This window comes from Lepidochelys olivacea (assembly GCF_965140295.1).
Source record: "Lepidochelys olivacea isolate rLepOli2 genome assembly, chromosome: 2".
NCBI classification, from domain to species: Eukaryota; Metazoa; Chordata; order Testudines; family Cheloniidae; genus Lepidochelys; species Lepidochelys olivacea.
This window is the reverse complement of record NC_140412.1, coordinates 9,060,084-9,080,423: the sequence shown is the minus strand read 5'-3', so window position 1 is coordinate 9,080,423 and position 20,340 is coordinate 9,060,084. Positions and strand designations below refer to the sequence as shown.

The window sequence follows — 20,340 nt, the reverse complement described above, 5'->3', positions numbered from 1 at the left end:
CACCCGTACCTCTCAGCTATGGGATGTCACTGACGGCAGCAAGCAGTTTGCGGCAGAACCTGGCACTAGTACTTTGTCAGCTTCATTACAGAGCAATCACAGAACTTTTCGCCAATAGTTTTCGCCTCACCCAGTTCTGGTAGAGAGAGGAGCCAGTGTGGCAGCAGGAAACCGTCCTGGAGAAAGAAGAATATTCTCTTTGTCCCGTGCACTTAGTTTTTTAGGACTGCCAGGAAGACAATTCAGAGGGAGCAGTTCAGTGCGAGCACCTTCTCCCTTGGAGCTCGCGCTAGCCAGAACAATGACTCATCTCTTCAGGTCTCCACTGAAGCGTTTGCCACCCTTACTGCTGAAAGGTTTTCCTCTCCTTCAGCAATTAAAAAAAGTTAATTGCCATCACCAACTTTCAAGTGCCCTGGGATATAGGCTGAGAGACGCTATACAAATCCACTTCTGTTGGCACCAGCACAAGCTCTGCATGACATATTTATGGTTTGTGTGGGCGAGCTCTGGTCTGGGAGTCAGGAGAACTGTGTTGCAACCACTGACATGGTGGTGTGACCTTGGGCGAGTCATTTCTCCAGGCCTCTATTTCTCCCCCCGCCCTTTGCCTGGTTAGACTGCAAACTCTTTGAGGCAAGGGCTAATTTCTTACATACGGGGGGGACTCTCAACTGGGGCCTCCAGATGCTACCTTGTTGCTAACAGTAATACGCCCCTCCACTGCTTTGACATTTTATCTATGGTATAAAAGTACATATGATGATTTCATTCTAAGTAGACCTTCATGCCCCAAGATGCCTATCTTGGGCTCTGGCTGCCGCTGGCATACATTGAAAAGACGAGTTACCACACGTAAGTCAACCAAAGCCGCAGCACTGCTCTTCTTCCCACCCTATCAAGCACCAGCTAATCGCCAGTCATGTGACCCATTGCACTTTCCGAAAGGGGAAGCTCACGCTGAGCTGGCCCAACACCTGCTCAAACAGATGGGCTGAGCAGCATGCAAAGAAAGTCAACAGATTGCGGGGGTTTCACTTGCCTCCAAGGGTGGAATTCCAAAGGAAGGGATGGGGAAACAGCACCAGCAGTCCCCTCCCATAGATCACGAGGAGGCTTGGTTTGAGCATTGGCCTGCTAAACCCAGGGTTGTGAGTTCAATCCTTGAGGGGGCCATTTAGGGATCTAGGGCAAAAATTGGGGATTGGTCCTGCTTTGAGCAGGGGGTTGGACTAGATGACCTCCTGAGGTCCCTTCCAACCCTGATGGTCTATGATTCTATGAAGGTCTTGACTCTTTTAATGTTGCTGTTCCATGGGTGAAAAACGTGCAGTGCCTGGATGCGTGCTTTACCAGAGACTGGGGCTACGTCGCCCTGCCAACGTGAACCAACGTGAACCTGCCTTCCGGTGTGATTGCAGGGGGGCAGCTGTGAGCAGCGTGGAGGGAGTGGAGATTACGTTTGTTTTGGATCCAGCGCGAAACCCGGTGTCTCAGCTTGTATGGGGAGAACACCCAGGAGAAAAAGGGAACCATGTTGAATAGCAACCAACTCAGTGCCAAATGATGATGATGATGAAGCTTAGTGCTTATCCCCAGATCTCCAAGTGCCTTGCAAAGGATGGGTTAACAACAGATTGGAAGCTCTTTGGTCCAGGGCCTGACTTTTTGTTCTGTGTTTGTACTCTGCCCAGCACAATGGGGTCCTGGCCCATGACTGGGGCTCCTAGGTGCTACCAGAACACAAACAAATAATAACTTCTTTCACAGATGGGGAAACCAAGGCACGGACAAGGAATGGGATTTCCCAGAGGTCACCCAGCAAAGCAGTGGCCAAGATGGGAACAGAACTGAGATTTCCTGATTCCCAGTGCTGGACCACACTGAAAACAGGAGGAAGTTATCAAGCATCAACTTTGTCTAGGCCGCGCTTTCGAGGGGCAGCTGCCTACAATAGCGATTTGGGGCTACACACAGTCGTGTGGCATGGGAATGGGGCTGTTCTGCAAGGTGGTGAAAGCAGAGGTGCATCTTTATAGCCTAAAATCTCTGGTGGAGGGCGGCTGCTACAGAATTGAAATGCTCCTTCAGAAGCAGCCCTAGGCCTTCTGGTTGGAAGCTCGTCTCCGACAGCAGTAATTAGGCTGACTGAAGGAACAGCTTGTTATTGCCCAAACCTGCAGGCAGCGTACTGTGCAGATGTAACATAAAATGCACGGATCAAAGCCAACGGCTAGATAACAATCTTAACTGCAGAACGTTTAGGGGTGGTACAGGCAAGCCAAGGAGGATTCCTTCACTTGTGCTGCCCCAGCGCTCTGCTATCTGGAACTCTCCCTTCCTCCGAGCCAGTGAGTCACTTTGCTTCATCATCGCACCTTAAAAGCTTTCCTGAGCCTGCTGCTGGCCAATTCCCGCTTCCCTTTCCCTGCCCTGGTTACCCTACCCGGCCCTCACTGCAATTACCGGGGAGCTCACCATCTTGGCCGGGTTTCCATTTCAGCCTTTTCATTTCACTGCATCGGAGCCCCCTGCTGACCTTCCCGGGAGAAGAGCACACAGCCACCAGTCTTTGCCCTTCCGCCCCAGCCGACAGGTGCTGGATAAAGTCATTTCCCTGTTTAATTCACAAGAACGGATCTGAAACATGAACAGTCATGTGGCGTCAGTGATGCCATTAGCCTCCCGAGGACTGTGCAATGGCAGGAATTGGACTGAAACAGGAACCCACAGAATCTCTGTCAGGAATGGGGGCCTGCAGCTAGGCCCAGGAGCCACTAGCCAACCAAGGCTAAAACCCCTAATCAGCCAGATGGTCTGACTGGCTGAGCGGCATTGCCAGGCCTGCTCTTAAGCCCAGCAGTAGCGTGATGGCGACAGACCCAGTCGTCGGCAGGCAGGATCAAACCTGGGATCTCTGGAGCTTAGTGCATGAGCCTCTATTGCATGAGCTAAAAGCCATCTGACTGTTAGCTAAGGCTGTAGAGCAGACTCGATCTCTCTCTAAGTGGTTTCGGTGCCACTAGATGGGACAGAACATCACACCAGGAGGTGTGTGGGTTATAGTAGCACTTGGTCAGCAGCTGCTTGATGCTGACCCTGGCAGCTGCGATCATTCCTGAGCCTGCCTTGCTCCCGCTCTGCTCCGGCCCTGTGGCCCTACTGAGTTGCTGACTCCAGCTCTGAGCCCTGGTTCCTGACTCTGGCCACCACTGCTCCGACCACTAGACCCTGGCCCATGACAGTTTGAGCAGCCCCCACAAAAAAGGAGGAGGTATAGAAGGGGCGTGGGAACAGGTCAGTTGCTGAAAGGGTCCCCCTAAGCCCCGTGTCTGTGTCAGAGATAGCGGGCACCCTACAGAACCTGCAGATGCCCTGCAGGCACAGAACGCTACGCGGCAGGTTACCCAAGATTCCTCGCCATGGGGAACCTAAGTTTCCCCTGCTGGACAAGTGTGGTGGTGACCACAGCCAGTCCCGTGGTTTTATGAACCAGTCCCAGCTCCTAATCCTGCTGTGCCTGAAGTCCTTCTACACAGACCAATCTCAGGTTGGACTTGTCATTAGGCAGCTGACTGGGGCCTCCCCACCTCTGTAACGTCCTGAACCAGTCGGCGGCCTTGATTCAAGCTATCGCTTGTTGACCTGAGCTGTGTACGCACAGCTGAGGCTGCGCTCCAGACCCTACTGTAGGGACGCCGGCCAGTTGCTAATGACGCCTCGGAGTTTTGGCATCTCGTGGCTGACATAGAATGAGGCTGCCCGGTGCTACCACTTCCGTCTTGGCCTTGAAGTGGAGATCAAAGATGAGCTTGCGCCAATAGAGCCAGCAGCCAGTCTGCATGCCTTGATCAAGTTTAGTATTAACATTGGTGACTGCCTGATGGACCGCCGCCTAGAAAGAAGATCAACCTCTTGACCCGTGCCAACCTCACCAGATCTGGTTTGCCAACTCCCGGTGCCCTCATCCCAGCCAAACCCAAGTAGTTTGGCCAAGCCCAGCCCTGTCTCTCCGATGCATAGAAAAACCAGTGTCAAGCATCAGGCCTATGCCTATACAGCGGTAAATTAGGACACTTCATGTCAAGCTGCCCTGTGAAAGCTGGTCTGTGTTTCAGGTTGGGAAATGGCAAACTCCAGCCCTGATATGGGGATCTGGGCTGGGTTGGTGTCTTCCCCCTCATGCCAGTGCCTAATGACAACAGTTTTGCTGGAACATTGGCAACCATAAATTGCCAGTCCGACACCCCTCCAATTCCCACTCCTTGTTCGGCACCTTGCTGTGTTGGAGGTTAACCTAGATGCTCTAGCGGACTCTGGTGCTTCAAACAAATTTAATGGATTTGGAGTTGGCCCGAGTACATAATATCCCGACTCAGTGCAAGACTCCTCCCAACTTCATGGAGGCCATTGACAGATTGCTCTGCTATTTGGGCCCAGTCACCCACCAAATGGCCCCCATAGAAGTCATCACAGTTCAAGGTCACCGTGAAGTTCTCCAGTTCAGGTTGATCTGTGAACTGCACTCTCCAGTCATTCTCGTCATCCCATAGCTCACCGCCAATGATCCATGTATCCCCTGGCAGACTGGCATGGTTCAGTTTAATTTAAACATAAAAACCCAGATCTGACAGACCCTGGATAACATAGATGCTCCATCCAGCTCCAAATTCCAGGTTGCAGGATGGCTTCATCTATCACAAGATGGCTTCATCTATCATCTATCTTATTTATTTTCCAGAGGGCCAGCCTGGACTCCAGGTTCTCCTCTGGACTCTCCATTTTCCCCACTTCTTTCTTAAAATGTGGCACCCAGAATTGGACACAGCTGAGGTATCACCAGTGCTGGGTGGGACAATTACCTCTCATGTCTTACATGGAAGAATTAGATAAGTTCATGGAGGACAGGTCCATCAATGGGTATTAACCAAGATGGTCACGGATGCAACCACATGCTCTAGGTGTCCCTAAAACTGAGTACTGGGAGCTGGGACTGGATGACAGAGGATGGAGCATTCGATAATTGCCCTGTTCTGTTCATTCCTTCTGAAGTATCTGGAAAAGAAATCTGATGGGGTTCAACAAGGACAAGTGCAGAGTCCTGCACTTAGGATGGAAAAATCCCATGTGCCGCTACAGACTAGGGACCAAATGGCTAGGCAGAAGTTCTGCAGAAAAGGATGTAGGGGTTACAGTGGATGAGAAGCTGGATATGAGTCAACAGTGTGCCCTTGTTGCCAAGAAGGCCAATGGCATTTTGGGCTGTATAAGTAGGGGCATTGCCAGCAGGTTGAGGGACGTGATCGTTCCCATCTATTCAACATTGGTGAGGCCTCATCTGGAGTACTGTGTCCAGTTTTGGGCCCCCCACTACAAGAAGGATGTGGAAAAATTGGAGAACGTCCAGCGGAGAGCAACAAAAATGATTAGGGGACTGGAACACATGACTTATGAGGAGAGGCTGAGGGCACTGGGATTGTTTAGCTAATTTTTCACCCATCTTACAGCAATTTCCTCTAGACCACACTTCCTTTTGTTTGCTTATGAGAACAATGAGACGTGGGGCTGTGTCAAAGGCCTTACTAAAAATCAAGATAGATCAACATGTGCCCTGCAATGGGTCTCCCGGTGTACTTTCTCCAATCCACAGTTCTGGAGGCATGTCTGTACTCCTTCCTTCTCATCCACCTTTCTTGGAGGGTGGGGGGGTGGGGGGGGGTGGGTAGTGGGGCAAGACTGCCTATAGGCACATCCCTTCGTTTCTTCTCATTGGGCCTTACAGCAAGTTTCAGGAAGTTTCCAACATGCAGACAATAACTTACCAGTTCTTTGCTGTCTGCCAAAGGACATAGTAAGCCAGGCTCGATCGCCATAAAGGAGGGGTCGGTGGTAAGAAATGAGAGAGGAGGTGGGGTGGAGTGGGGCCTTGTAGGACAGGCCAAAAAGCACTGAACTGGGAGACCTGGATTCGACTCCTGCTTCTGCCACTGACCTGCAGTGTGATCCGGGCAAGTCGCTTCTCCTCTCTGGGCCTCTTTGTCCCTCCTCCCTTCTCTATTTGGAGTAGGGACTAATTTTTAATAAGTGTCTCTCCAGTGCCTACTAGGATGGGGCCCTGATCTCACCTGGGGCTTCTGAGGGTATGTCTACGCAATGAGAAGTAGCGAGTCTCAGAGCCCAAGTCAACAGACTTGGGTTACTGTGCTAAAAACAGCCATGTAGACCTATGTTCCCCTAAGCACAGCAGCCCATGAAGCGCCGCACAGGTACTAAATTTGATTTAATTGGAGATTGGTCCTGCTTTGATGACCTCCTGAGGTCCCTTCCAACCCCGATATTCTATGATTCTATGCCTCTCCCACAGCCCCAGACCTGCCACAGCCGTAGGAGAGGCGCCCCTTCTGCGGCCCCAACCCAGTCCCGGACCTGCCGCAGCTGGGAGAGAGGCAGCTCTCCTGTTGCCCCAACCCCGGAGCTGCTGCAATAGGGAGAGGCGGCTCTCCCCCCAACCAGGCCAGGTGCTGCTGCGGGGAGAGCGAGCTGGGAGGAGTCCTCTCTCCCTGCCATAGCCCTGGGGCAGCCTGCACCCCAAACCCCAGATCCCTGGCCCCACCCCAGAGCCCGCACCCCCAGCCGGAGCCCTCACCCCCCCCACACCCCAGCTCTGAGCCCCTCATCCCCAGCCCCACCCGAGTCTGCACCCCCCACACCTCAACTCCCTGCCCCAGCCCTGAGCCCGCCCCACACTCCAAACCCCTCGGCCCCACCCCCACCACATGAATTTTGTTTTTCACCCCAATATGGAGGCGATGTGTCACATATCACCTCCATATTGGTGCACATAACAAAAATTCATTCTGCAGATGCGTGGGAAAAATTAGAGGGAACATTGCTGTAGGCTTCAGAGCCAAAGCTCCAGCCCAAGCCAGGACTACAGGGCGATTTTTGATGCAGTAGCCTGAGCCCTGTGAGCCTGAGTCTGTCGAGCCGCGTTCTGAGACATGCTGCCGCGTAGACGTCCCCTAAGCACCCCCCTAACACAAGCCATGCCTAACATAAGCTTGAACACAGAGCACCTGATCTGCAAAAGCTCGAAGGTGAACACTGAAGAAAAATCCACAACAAAATGTACAAAACAGTGAACCCTTTTATTTTTATTTTGCTGTTGTTGCTGGAGGCAAAACCCCCTTAATCCACTTTAGGAATTTCATAAAACTCAAAAAAGTGATTACTAAAAGGCATACAATTTTACACAAGACATAAGTAAACAGACTTTTCTTTTAAAAAAGGTTATAAAGTGTCAAGATCCTATACCTCATCTGCATAACCCAAGTGATGCTGTCTGGTATAAAAGCACTGGATATAATAATTTAGCTATGGCTCAGACCAAAAAAGTCGTTGGGCTTAATCTACATACTACTAAGATTGCCCATGGAGATTAAAAGGAAAACTATATGCAGTTCTTTGTTGCCGAGAAAGAAACAGTTGGGAAATCAAGAGTTCTTTCGGGAGAATATTATCTAAAGTAAAGCAGAAGACTAAAAAAACCCCCCTAAGAATGTTGGTTATATGCTTGAAAATGTGATGCCCAGTGTCCCATGGCCCCACACTGAGCAAAGACACCGGGCGAATTCTTGCCTCACCAGACAGTATCCATAAGACGACCAAAAGCTGAAGCTGCCTATGTAGCCAAGTGGTTAGACGCAAACAGGATAGAAGAACTTGTAAACTGCAGTTTAAAAAAAGGATCTTTCTTTTGCTTCCTTGTGTCAGTTTTGAAAAATAAAGCAACTTAACCCTCATTTTGTTTCGACAGACAAGACCCTGCCTCTTCCCAAATTGGCTAACGGGGTAATAACCCTGTTGCTGAAAGCTCCTTCAGCCCAAGCATGGAGGTGGTGGCTTTATCTCAAAACCCACAACATAATTTACCAATAACACAATCTTTAAATAGGTAGAAACAAACCTCAGGTGAAAAAGTGGCCATTTACGCGGGTATTTCACACTCCTCACCACTGTCACCTTTCAGTATTTTCTATTTTTTTTTTATCACAAAGCATTGGGAACAGAAGGGAAAACATGATCATTTTAAGCCAAAACATTGTAACACACACACACACACACAGAGGAAATGCCCCCCCCGCCCCGGTTAACATTTCCCACCCCCACTCAAGCTCAGTGAGACAATTCCTCTCCTTCATGAATAGCACAAAGGTTCTTCAGATGCTGGCTACAGTGTGCCTGTTTATAGCGATCATGCTGAGGGTCTGAAATACATGCTAGGGTTTGGCACAGTGTCAGTGGTAGGAATTTAAATATTTAAGAGAATTCATTTTACAGGGAAGGGAAGAAGGATATGGTCTATGGTGCCTACAGCTCAGTTTATGTCTTTTTTTTTTGCTTCCTTATGATAGACAAAGGAGACATGAAATATTTATCTCTCCTGTTTGTTTTTTATTTGAAACATCAGGAATGTCAATCAGGTTTTGCCCTAGTTTTGCTGGGATGATCCAGAGAAGTGATTCGGGGACGGTCTTGATGCCCTGGCCACTTCAATTAAGGACAATCCTTTAACTACGAATTCTCTTCTTCCAAGAGTTTGTTGGGTATTTGATAGAAACAAGGGTTAGCAAAACCAAACACAAATATAAATCACTTCCACCGTCCAGCAAGCCTCATTTCATGGTTATGATGCCTCCAGTATCTGAAACCTGCTTGCTTTCCAATTGTCTGGGGAACCTTCCAGGAAGAAAGGGTGGACACAGCAGGAAAAATCCCAACATGTCAGGCCTTTTCTATTGCCTTTGAAAACACTTCGCGGCCAAGCTGTTCAGAAATTGGAACCTCAAGTCAGGCTCCTCCGTCCAGAGGGAAAGTGCTCAGCACCCACTGAACACAGTGAGAGGATGGCTGCTCAGCCCTTCTGAAAAAACCAGGCACCTTTCATTTTAGCTGCCTAAAAATGGGTTTAGGAGCCTCCCTTTCTACACCCACATTTGGAAATCTTGGACCACGAAGCACAAAAAGGCACAAAGCTGTTTTTTCCCCCTTCTTTGCAGGTCATCATGAGGAATGACTCAGCCAAGGAGCTGGTGGGAGGAAGTCAAAAGCAAACATCCTCTATCCAGACCCGTGCAACTGCTGAAATGCCGCATGCGCGAGGGGCAAGGCAAAGACAGTCCTGCTTTGAATCAAGCCACTGAAATGATGCAGCAATGTCAGGGGTGAGAAGGAGAAACGGCAGATCCTCTCATCTGTTCCGTGTGTGTGTGTGGGGGAGATATTGCTCTGGTTGGCCGTCAAAAACTGTCGCTACTAGCCAGAAATGGTGGCAAATGTTAGAGATAAACAGGAAAATCTGGTTTCAGAGTAGCAGCCGTGATAGTCCGTATCTGCAAAAAGAAAAGGAGGACTTCTAGCACCTTAGAGACTAACCAATTTATTTGAGCATAAGCTTTCGTGAGCTACAGCTCCCTTCATCGGATGCATGTAGCTCACGAAAGCTTATGCTCAAATAAATTGGTTAATTTCTAAAGTGCCACAAGTCCTCCTGTTCTTTTTGAGGAAAATCTAAGCACTTTTTCTGCTTGATTTTGTTAGTCCCATCTAGACAATCCTAACCCCAGGCTTTAAAACTGCATCTTTAAGACGCCATCCCTTTTCTGTACAGGTATTCCCCACCCTCCCTCCCACCCCCAGCTCTGCTCCACTCAATCGCTTTTACTTGCAAGTAATGACTGTGCAGGCACAAAGATTTCCTCAGAGAACTTCTGCTGGACTGACCCTTCTTGACCAGCTGAGAGCCCGAGACATGAGAACCCTCCCCGCTCCCTGACCAAAACCATCGGGGTCTCGTACACAGAACACCACTCAGCAAAAGGAGGTAACAAGTTCCGTCACAGGAGAGAGGTGTCTATCAAAAACCAATGACAGCAGCTAAGGGGGGCATGGTTTTGCAGTGACCTGGAAAACTGGGCACCATTTTAACACACAGAGGCCTTCAGAGGGAGTTCACAATACCAATCTTCAAAGCAAGGCGGAGACAGCGGTCTCCTGTCACATCAATTCTACATGTTCCATGATGCCAATGGAATTGATTCTGATTTATCCTGTGACTTGTCCCCGTCCAGCCCCCTCCAAAGAGAACGCCCCCCGAGTTCAGATCCCACCCCCCAGTACAGACAAGAGCCACTTGTTTCAATCTCTGAACTCTTCATGGGGGTGGGGGCGGCACAAAGGGGCTCCCATAACCGAACCGGGTGGAGCTCTCACACTCCCCCCGAGGAGCGTACCAGATCCAAACCCATTGCCACTCTTCACTATGCCGTGCCACCGACCCACACTGAATGCCCTAAGCGCTCGTGCCGATGCACATCCCTGCTCATCCTGGGCCGCAGTGCCGTTACCCTGAGGATTAGGGTCAGGAGGGGAGGGCGAGAAAGCTACAGGGTGCAGTATTCTCGCAGGCCCGTCATGTGATGGAAAAGAGGATTTATCAGCAGGGTACATGGATTGTACTAGGGGAGCAACATGGCTGCAGCCTGCTGTGATCTGGGGGTGTATGGAGACACTCCAGGCATTTTGGCCAAGAGGCCCAAGAACACCCTCCCACCACCCCTGGACGAAAGCAACACTGACGGGGGTTAACTTTGCAGCCCTCTAAAGTAACTCATGATACACCCACGAGGATCCCTGTTCCTGTCCCAACCTGCCAAGGGCTCCACATGTAGGGTACAATCCTGCTGCCACGGACTGCAACAGCAGTTCACGATTGACACCCTTCTCCTCTATGCCTCACCCGCACCCCTGCCCAGTCCCCTATCGTGCTGGCTTCTTGCCCAGGTGAAACGTGCTAGTGAAGTGGACTGGAGGAGAAATGCCAAGGGAGTTCATGGGAGCTGGGTGGGTGTCCCACAGAGAGCAGGGGATGGGTTGGGTGGAGATGTATGTACTCCTAGGACATGGGGCAGAAGTTAGGAGAACCTACAATCACAGTGCAAATACCCTGTGGCGACAGCATCTTTTGTGAACGCCTGCAAATAAACGCTCCAGGAGCAAACCAGAGAGAAACAGAGCATCCAATCTGCATCAGTTAAACACCAAACTTAATCCCCTCCGGGCTACTGCTGCAGCAGGTCTGTCCCATCTCTAACCTCTCTGATACTCAGCAACACACTACTCTCTCCTACCCTGCGCGGATTTGTAGAGCACCCACTAATGTCAGGTTAAACCAAGATGGGGATTTCTGTGCCCTGGATTCTGACAGTGGAGAATCACCGTGGATGTCGCCATGTGAATTTAAGGAGCTCCTTTGTGTGCAGAAGTGTATCCCCTAGCATGGAGGATCCTGGTAGCAAATCAAAGACAGGGCTGGTGAGAGTGCTCTTACTCTACACTATCTAGACAGACAGTACCTCAGTGTCGTCTCACTTCCATCTAACGGCAGTGACCTTGTGGGAAATTCCTGCCAAGATCCAGAGGCAGATGAGAGACGAGCTGCTGGCACAGAAACACAGCCCTGCTCAGGGGCACTGTGAAAGCGGCTGATTGCTCAGTGTGGTGCAGACCCGAGGTCACCAGTGTCTCCCAGCAGCGCACAGTACCAGCTGGGGGAATAACGCTACTAACCAACCCCTTGGGCCTGGCCTCAGCGTGAGCATCCTGTGAAGTGCCGGCTGTGACTCAGGAGGTGGCGTTTGGGGTAGAGGAGAGGCAGCACCGGAGACGGTTTGCGAATAAGTTACGCAGCATGAAGTCATTAAACCTACACAGGTTCCTTGGCAGATGCCAGAAGAATCTATAAAGCCTTCTTCACGAGATCAGACGGGAAGCTGCAGGGCACAGATTTGCAGGAGTGGCTGGTGACTGTCCAGTTTTAGGGGCCCAGAATTTGAGACTTTCAATGGTGCCTGATCGTCAGCACTTTTTGGAAGTCAACGCCCCTCTAAGGCAGCTCAGGTTGGGCACCTCAAAAGCAGAGCCACTCAAGATCATTGTTGATCATCTGGGCCCATCCACGTGAATAGGTTCTGTCCTACGTTTCTATTACTGACAAGGCGCAGATGAAATCAGCATATGTAATCCCCATTTATGATCCCCACGGGACAGTCATGGAAGATTCTACAATGATGAGTTACAATCACAAACTACGCAGAGGGGCCGAGTCCTTTCCATTCATTCATGCTGGCTTTGTGCTTGGCCAGCATGGCAGGTGAGTGGGCCCGCACGCATGGGCTACATTTCCAATTCGGGATGCAATAAGCATGAACAACTTGGGTTGGCTTCCCCGGAAGGAAGGTTTTGCACTGTGGATCTTTTCTCATCATTTCTTTGTGTTCTGCTCAGGAGGGGGGAAGTTTATATTCTTCTTTCCCTTGGCGGGGACTTCCAGCCCCTGTTCCTTGATAGACGAGCTGCAGTGCCCTGCAGTGCTTGGAAATGGAGCTGATGAGAGAAGAAAGGCCGGAGGATTCGTGGAAGGCAAATATGTTCCATTTTTCATCCGTTAATTCCTGCCCTTGCAAGAAGAAAACACATTTTGAAAAGCATGTTGTGATGGGTGTTTAAATACGTCAGTTCTGCCACTGGACAGCCGCCCCATAAGCACACCCAGCGGTGTTTATGATGTAATTGTCGCCATGTGTTTACACACACCCATGCTCCAGCGTGCCTGCGTTAAGGATTTCACTTGGGGGAGGGTGTGTGCAGGGTCAATGGGTTGTGCTGCCGCGGAGCACGTCAAGGCAGATTCCAAAGCCAAGCCAGGCGCCGACTCCGAGGAGGAGTTTGAAGCACGCCCAGGGCACGGGTGACCTTGCAGGCTGTTTTGCTTGGAGTACTTCTGGCATCAGCGCCTCTTTCTAGACTGGAGGGTTCCATCTTTACTGCTGGATGCAGGGCAGCAGGAGAGGTTGTGGGCTGGGCTGGGGAAGATGAATTGCTGAGCCCATCCACGCTTCGAATGCCCGACAAGGAGGCGCCTGCTTACAGAGATCCTGAGCTGGAACCCAGGCGAGGTCAAAGCCGATAGCACTGACAAACTGGGAAGCATACAGCAGTGTACAGGGCGGAGGGAGGGCAATTTGCCCCCTTACCCCCAAGCTTGCCCCCAAAGTTAGAGGGGACAGCGGAAGAGGCATGACCTCTCCTCTTGGACTGACCCACGCAGAGGGGTTGAGTTGGCACAGCACCGCTGAAGCCGTGCTCACACCGGGCCAGCACGTTCCATTCTCCACCGCACAGCAGGGAGGGTGTAAATTGGCCATCTTCCATGTCACATGGCCTTAAACAGCAGGGAGCATCCGCGGGCCATGCAAAGCGTCCTCGGCAGCGCCTGGGCATGCTCAGAGAGCGACTCAGGACAGCGGCTGGGTGGAGAACTCCCTATCACTAGGTTCACCAGAGCCCCACAAGAAAGCACGTGCAGTAGCGACCCAGAGATCCCGTGGGCGGTGTTCCTGCATCTCCCTCCCCCACAAACACTCCTTGCATTGCAGATTCGTCTGCCACAAGGGAAGGTGGCTGCTTCCCGCCCCAGTTTTAAACAATCGCTAGTTCCTGGATATTGGGGGCAGGGGAGATAATGTGGGGCTGGCCAGCTCATGGCAGAACCTAGAACAGCCAGGGGGCTGGGAAGGAGGGAAAAACCCTTCCCTGGGGCTGCATCTCTGAGAAGTGTCACTGAAATCCCTTTAGAGACCCCCTTCCCCAATTGGCTGGTGGTTAGGGAAAAGCAAGCCGGCAGTGAGTGATTTCTGAGCCTGGCTCCTTTAAAGGAGCCTTGTTCTGAGCTCGGAGAAATGCACAGCCACAGGGTAAAGCAATGGCACGGGCCATGCCAGTCCTCACCACCGGTGAAGAAACACGGGGCCCTATTCTTCCCGACACAGAAGGGAGCCATATAGAGAAGGGAAGACTCCAGGGGTTTCCAAGCTGCTCTCCCTCCCCATGCCCACAGGGGAGCACTGCACTCCCCAAGCCCAGGGGCACTGGGTCAGAAGCAAGTGGCACCTGTTTGGATGTGCCCATCTCACCTGCCCCTTCCAATCAGAGCAGGCTGCCCACATGGAATCTCCCCTTTCTTCAGGCACAGGCTCCCCTCCGCTCACGGTGTAGCAGAGAGCCCTTAGAAATGGATGCAGGATTTGGAGGAAGAATTTCTTAATCCTTCCCCGCCACAGGACCTGCATGCAAGAGATTGGCCTTTCCTACCCCCTCTCCAAACCTAGAACCCCAGCGACTTTCATGCAGATTAGCAGGGGCAGCTTCCTGGAGGACACCACCACGTAGCACTCCCCTAACACTCAATGGCTGCTTGGCGCTTTGCATCCATCCTCCCAGCCCCTCTCATCTCCTCTTTCGGGACACGGACACACACACACGTGACGTGATGGGCACAAGCCACAGGGGAAGCGTATGACGGAGCTGTGATTGTGGGCACTCGCTGTGTGCTCTGCCCGCTAGCCCTCAGCGACGGCATCCGAGCCAAACGCTGCCCACGGCAGCACCCGTTCCCATCATCACACAAGCAGCACATTAAACAGCTTCCCATTTTGTAAAGCTTGTGCATTTAATAAAGAGGTAAGAGGTGACAGGACACACGTGGGCAGTGCTCTAGGGAAGCTGACACCTGCAGTCCAGGAGAAGACCGGCCACTTGCTCTCCCCTGGATTCCTTAGAATGGAGGAAGGGGTAAGACAGAATAGTAGTACCTTTCTGCGGAGGCCCAATCCCCGGTCCCCCTACAAATCTGGGCATCTCTGCCGAAGCAGAGTTCTGGAGTCACCGCTTCGCTGGACTGGCCTCCTTCTCTAACCGAGGTGCTCCCCTTTCTTGGGTAATGCACTTATGCAGGCCATGTGTGTCAAGGGAGAGGATCTCAGCTCATTTCCCCAAGCTGCCGGGGGAGCCTGGGGTTACAGCTGCAGCAATCTGGAGAGAACCCAACATCTCTTAGCCCCTTGCATGTTGTTTCCCAAAAGGCAGTGGTACCTAACCCCAGCCATGGGTCATGGCCAAAGGTGGACGTCACCGCGGAGGGCTGGCTACCCGAACGGGAAGCTGCTGCAGCAGACGCTGTGCCAAGGGGAAGATCAGACCCAGACAGAAGGGAAAAGATGACAAATTTCAAGAGCAATATCACCACCTGCCCCCTTGTGCTCTCCTGGGGTTCACTTGATGTAGGAAGCTGCTCAGTCTTCCAGCCAGACGGTGGGTTTCAAGGTGAAACAAGCAGATCCTGGCTAGTTACACTAACGCTGAGCCAGACGGGAAACTCCTACGATCCAAAAATGAGACCGAAATTTCACATACTCCCAACTCCCTCGCATGCTTCGCCTCTGTGACATCAAATTGTCCGGCTGCCCCTTCTCCCTCCCTGTGAGCCCCGGCACCAACCCAGTCCCAGAGTCTGTATTTGGAGGGTGTGAATATGCTCTGGGATGCACCTGTCCAACAGCGGGCTAGCATCCACACCTAAGCCCCTCTCCTCCCAGCTAGAAGACCCTTTACTGGCCACAGCAACGCACTCCCCTTCCATTCCCAAACCCCCTCACCCCCATGTACAACCCACTCCCCCAAAAGAAGACCATTTGATTTCAGAAGGAGAAAAGGAACTCTTGGGCCAGGTTCTTTTCAGGCAAAGGAGGGAGGTAGCTGGGCGGGGGAAGAGAGCCCTTGAGATCTGAATGAACTGAGTTCTCTGCTGTGGAGTTAAGGTCCCACGAGACACACGGGGGATGTTCAGCGCAGGGCTGGAATTCAGCCAGGGAGCGGCGTTTGTACAGTGCCGTCTCCTCCCTCAACAACACTCTGCCCCAGGTGACTGACTGGAGCCAGCTCTACTGAAGCCCTTTAGGGAAATAAAACAATCCACTTGCTCTGGATGCTACGTGCCCCACTGGGACACGTAACAGTGCTGCCCTAATGAAGAGCAGCACAGAGAGAAGAGAGAGGGAAGAATGTCTGTCACCAGAGAGGAAACCCAACCTCAGAGCATGTCCTAACCCCCGATCCAGCAAACCCAGTGGAAGGGGCTGGCCCGACAGAGCGTATTTGACACATCGCCAGACTGCGGCTGTTCACACGCCAGGCAGCAGGCAAATTCTCTGCAGCTTTTCCTCCCGCAACCCATCCCCAGGGCAGCACGGCATAGACAGATCTCTTCCTGCAGGTGGGTTCAGATGGTTTTCACTCTCAGTGCAAAGAATTCAGATCAACTCAAGCTCCGCCTGCAGGTGGGGAAGGGGTGAGGAGGGGGAAGGGAGATTTTTTGGGGTGGGAGGAATGATGGGCTAATTCTCTGTTCATTAAAACCAGGAGCGAGATGCCTAACCATCTTCCCTCCTCGACCTTAGCTGGCCAGGGGTGCAGCGATTCTTTAAAGAGAGAGCACCCCATTTACAAAGAAAGGTCAGTGCCACTTTGTCCAAGCTCCCCGCAACTCCACCGTCCGACCCTGCGTGCCCGCATGTGTGTGTCTGTGCGTGTGTTTTGGCAAGAGGTTGCTGAGGTTACATGATGCAGCATTTGTTCTTGTGGTTGTGAGGGTCCTTGAATCGGAGTCTCTGCTTTGGCCGGTATTTTTCCAAGTACATTAGCTGCTTGCTGTTGATGGCTCCTCTGCGCTTCCTGGAACACAAAGAGAAAGCCATTAGTGCTCCAAGACTGGGGAGCGTCCGAGAACCAGCCCTGCACCCCGGCACTCTCTGCCTCCCGCTCATCTCTCAGTGTCCAGGCAGAACCCTGGAAGACTAACAGGCCCAATGGCCAGCAAGTGGCTGTAGAGGCTCTGGGGGGACACATCACGCACCTCCCAGGCTGGGCGTTCGAAGCCAGAGAGGTTGCTGCTCAATTAGTGAAGCCAGAGGGCAAGTTCCTAAAAGCTGCATTTCTCCCCTGTCCTCCCTCTTGCACTCAGCTGTGCAGCAAATCCAACTTTGACTGCAGGAGGCCTGCGTGTCTGCAGCTACACTAACCCTGTTACCTGGGGAGTCAAGAAATATGGGATGGAGCGAACTCCCACAGGCTGAAGTTAAGCAGAGGGAAATTTAGGCTGAACAGTACCCTAGCGGGGAGATCTAACAGGCTGTGGATTAGCCTCTCCCAAGGAAATGGTGGGAACCTCTTGGCTCTGGGGCATTTAAAACTGGGCTAATACCGATAACAGACTATGGAGAACTCAGGGCTGGCTCTGCTAATTGGCTCTTCTATTGCTAGTCCCCGATTTACCCCTCCATTTTGAATTGCTCTGTTCTACATACACAACGAAACCTTTCCAATGAAAATGGAGTGCGCCTGAAGGAGAAGCCTGAGCAGAAATAGCTGAGTGGGACTCATCATCTGGGGCAGGAACTGGGGATCAGACCATAGATAGAGACTGACATACTTGGTGTTCATGGAAAACCTCTCTCCCTCCTGCAGTCATAGCTGGCATCAGAGAAAGGGGAAAGAGAATAATCCCCATTTTTGCAGTCCTAAATGGGAGCTGCAGGGCATGGACCAGAATATATTATGAAGACTAGAGTGGGATCGTAGACGAATATAGAAACAGTGGCTAACAGCAAGTATCAGCTACGAGAAAGGTCTATTATAGCCTAGGCTGACTTATGACCAACAGAACGGTCAAGAGTGGAGTTCCCAGGAGCGAAGAACGCCAGAGAGCCATACAGCCCTCCCCACTGCCCTGCCCTGCAGACCGGCTAAATAGAAACGTCTGTCATGAAAAAAAAACCAACCAGTCACAGCACGTGCGAGTTTGGTCAACTTCTTACACACACACACACACACACACACACACACACACACACACACAGTGCATGACCCTCGCTGCTTTCCGCGCCTGCCTTCTGATTAAGATGATTGTTGGTCTAGAAATCAACTTATCCATTCGTCTCCTTCCTTCCTTCCCTTTAGCATTTAGTTATTTTGCTGCCCAGGACCTCTGCAATCTTTGTTACATTTACCGAGTAGCTGTCAATGCAGCAGAACTGAAGGCGCAGCCCTTCGCCTGGGGGATCCGAGCTCTGCTAATGAACTGCTCAGGACTCCAGAATGAAGTCTGCATTAATAGGTTACTAGGAGTTTAGCCGACTAATTATTCCCTGATCCCTCTGGCCCACAACCACCAACATAGCGGGGGAAACAGCAACTGATGATGAGCAGCAAAAAAAGTGGGCTGGATCTGCTCAGCTCTGGCTACCGATTTACACACACAGACTCCCGACAGACAGCTTGACCCATGGAGCACAGGCCAGCCGCGGGGGGAAAGCAAACAAAAATATAGCACCAGGTTTGTTTTTATATGAAGATGGTGTCTAATTTAGAGCTAGGAGGATGACAGGCTTCGTTCCCTCTCTATGCAGCCACCAGGCGCGTGAGACTCATTTTCTCCATCTCCTGCCAGTTCAGGGGAGGATAAAGCAAGTTTCTGAAGGTTATTTCACCCTGCTTCCACCCAGCCGCTCAGAGGAGTTCACAAGTTCATGCTCTCCCGGCCCCCTGGTGCGGCTCTGAAACAGGACTTGCCCCTCTCGTGAGCACCAGCGATTTATTCCCTGGGGCACGCCATGTCACTCTGGATATTTTACACTGTCAATTTGCTGCTTGGCACACAGTGGAGGGGTTTATTCCAGGCCACTTACTGTCTGATGAACTGAATGGCATCTTCATACTTCATCCCGCTCTCAATCAGAGCCAGGGCTACGAGAACAGGAGCTCTGGAAAGTAATTACAAGAGGAGTCACTTCCTACTTTAATTAAAGAAATGCCAACAGTGATAAGAGCCTTGAACAAAAAGCACCGAAAAACTCATGGACTCTTCCCAAACCTACTGTCATCACATCAACAATCCCCCCCACGCTAAACCCACAGCACCATGAATGCACACACAAAATCAACGGGTTATACAGCACGCAGAGATCACACAGAAACAGACACACTTGCATCCAGCTTCTCCTACAATAGGTTCCCAGAGCAACCCCCAGCAGCACAGTTATAGTGGTGTGTTCACTGCCATTTCCCACCACATAAATTCTGGGTTTCAGGCTTTGTCGTTTGGCCACAAAAATTAACTCGAGGTTGGAGCTCTGAGGTGCAGCATATCCATGCCTAGAGAAACGATGCTCCTTTTAAAGCAAGGAGGATAAAATAAAGAGAGGACAGAGCTTACATCTGTCTACTGCTCTCCCTATAAAACACAGCTTTGATTTCAGAGGAATTTGGCAAATGATTTTCAAGTAGATTACTAAAGGAAAAAAACCAAACAAACCATAAAACAAACAAAAACCAAACCAGACCGAAGTGGACTAGATACAAAGTGTCTGAAAAGTGGCTTCTAGTTTTAACGGGGGGAGATTTTACAAGCCACGTTTACATGACAGACCTTAATACAACCTAGGTCGTTGTGACACTCCAGTATGTGAATGATACAGGATTCCAAGAGCATATTAAAAGCTGTTGCAGACGACTGTGTGACAACCTGCACTTGGAATCCTGCTTTGTTTCTGGGGCGGGTTTTAAACCAAAAGAGAGATTCGTTCCCAGACAGGGACCAGGATCGAGATGCCCTGCAAGGGAATGACAGATCACATCTCTAAATACAGGGAAGAGGTATAAAGTCATCACTCTCTTTAGCTTGCCCAGTTTTGGCCAGGTCACTGATTTATGTAGTGCCTGCCTTTCTTTCCCCAGGTACCTTAAAGGGATTTAATAAGTAATGGAGTGAGCAAAATGAACAGCTGTTATGCACGCCACCCAGCCAGACCATGGGGTGTTGGGCTGTGATCTTCAAAGCCACCTCATGGATTCAAATGCCCAATTCCCATTAAAGCCAAGTGGGTGGCATCTGGGAGCTGCCACCATTGTATTTATTTAGCCACCCAAACTGAGAAGCCAGGCAGAGCCCATGGGCACGGTCAACTCCCGCGGAGGGGAAGCCAAGCTCAAAGAGCCCAGCATAGTTCCTATTTTGCACACCTGCGGTGAGCGATCTCTCATCATGGTGACTCGTAGGCAGAGCTCAGAAGAGTCCCACCCCCTTCCCCACTATTCAATCTGGCCCCTCCGTGCTTCAGCACAAGTTTAAATCCCATGGACTTCAATGGGATGTACTTCAGTGGTTTGCTGAATCAGGATCCTTCTATGATTCTATCCTAATCTGCTTCAGCTGAGGACTGGAGACTGCTCATTAACACACACACACCCCCTGCTCGGCCTGGCCACAGCTGCTTTAGGTAACTTGCACTGAGGACAAGTGTGAGGCCCAGCTGCTCCCCAAGGACGCTCTCTAGATCACACCTCGCCCCTTAAAGAGCGAGGCTGTCGAGCTGAAATCCAGGGTGT

The 20,340-nt window shown here is 51.2% G+C and overlaps 1 protein-coding gene across 11 annotated transcripts in view; it reads right to left on the bottom strand.

Annotated features, from left to right (window-relative positions):
- Positions 1-7,133: 7,133 nt before the first annotated feature.
- PTP4A3 (protein tyrosine phosphatase 4A3) overlaps positions 7,134-20,340 on the bottom strand; it is a 169,937-nt gene continuing 156,730 nt past the window's right edge. For all 11 annotated transcript variants that reach the window (XM_084618690.1, XM_084618693.1, XM_084618696.1 and 8 more), the window contains 2 exons: positions 18,642-18,716; positions 7,134-16,629 (listed from right to left, as the gene is read on the bottom strand). In XM_084618690.1, coding sequence (XP_084474816.1) covers positions 16,512-16,629; positions 18,642-18,716 — 193 coding nt within the window. In that variant the 3' untranslated portion in view covers positions 7,134-16,511. The remainder of the gene's footprint in view (positions 16,630-18,641; positions 18,717-20,340) is intronic.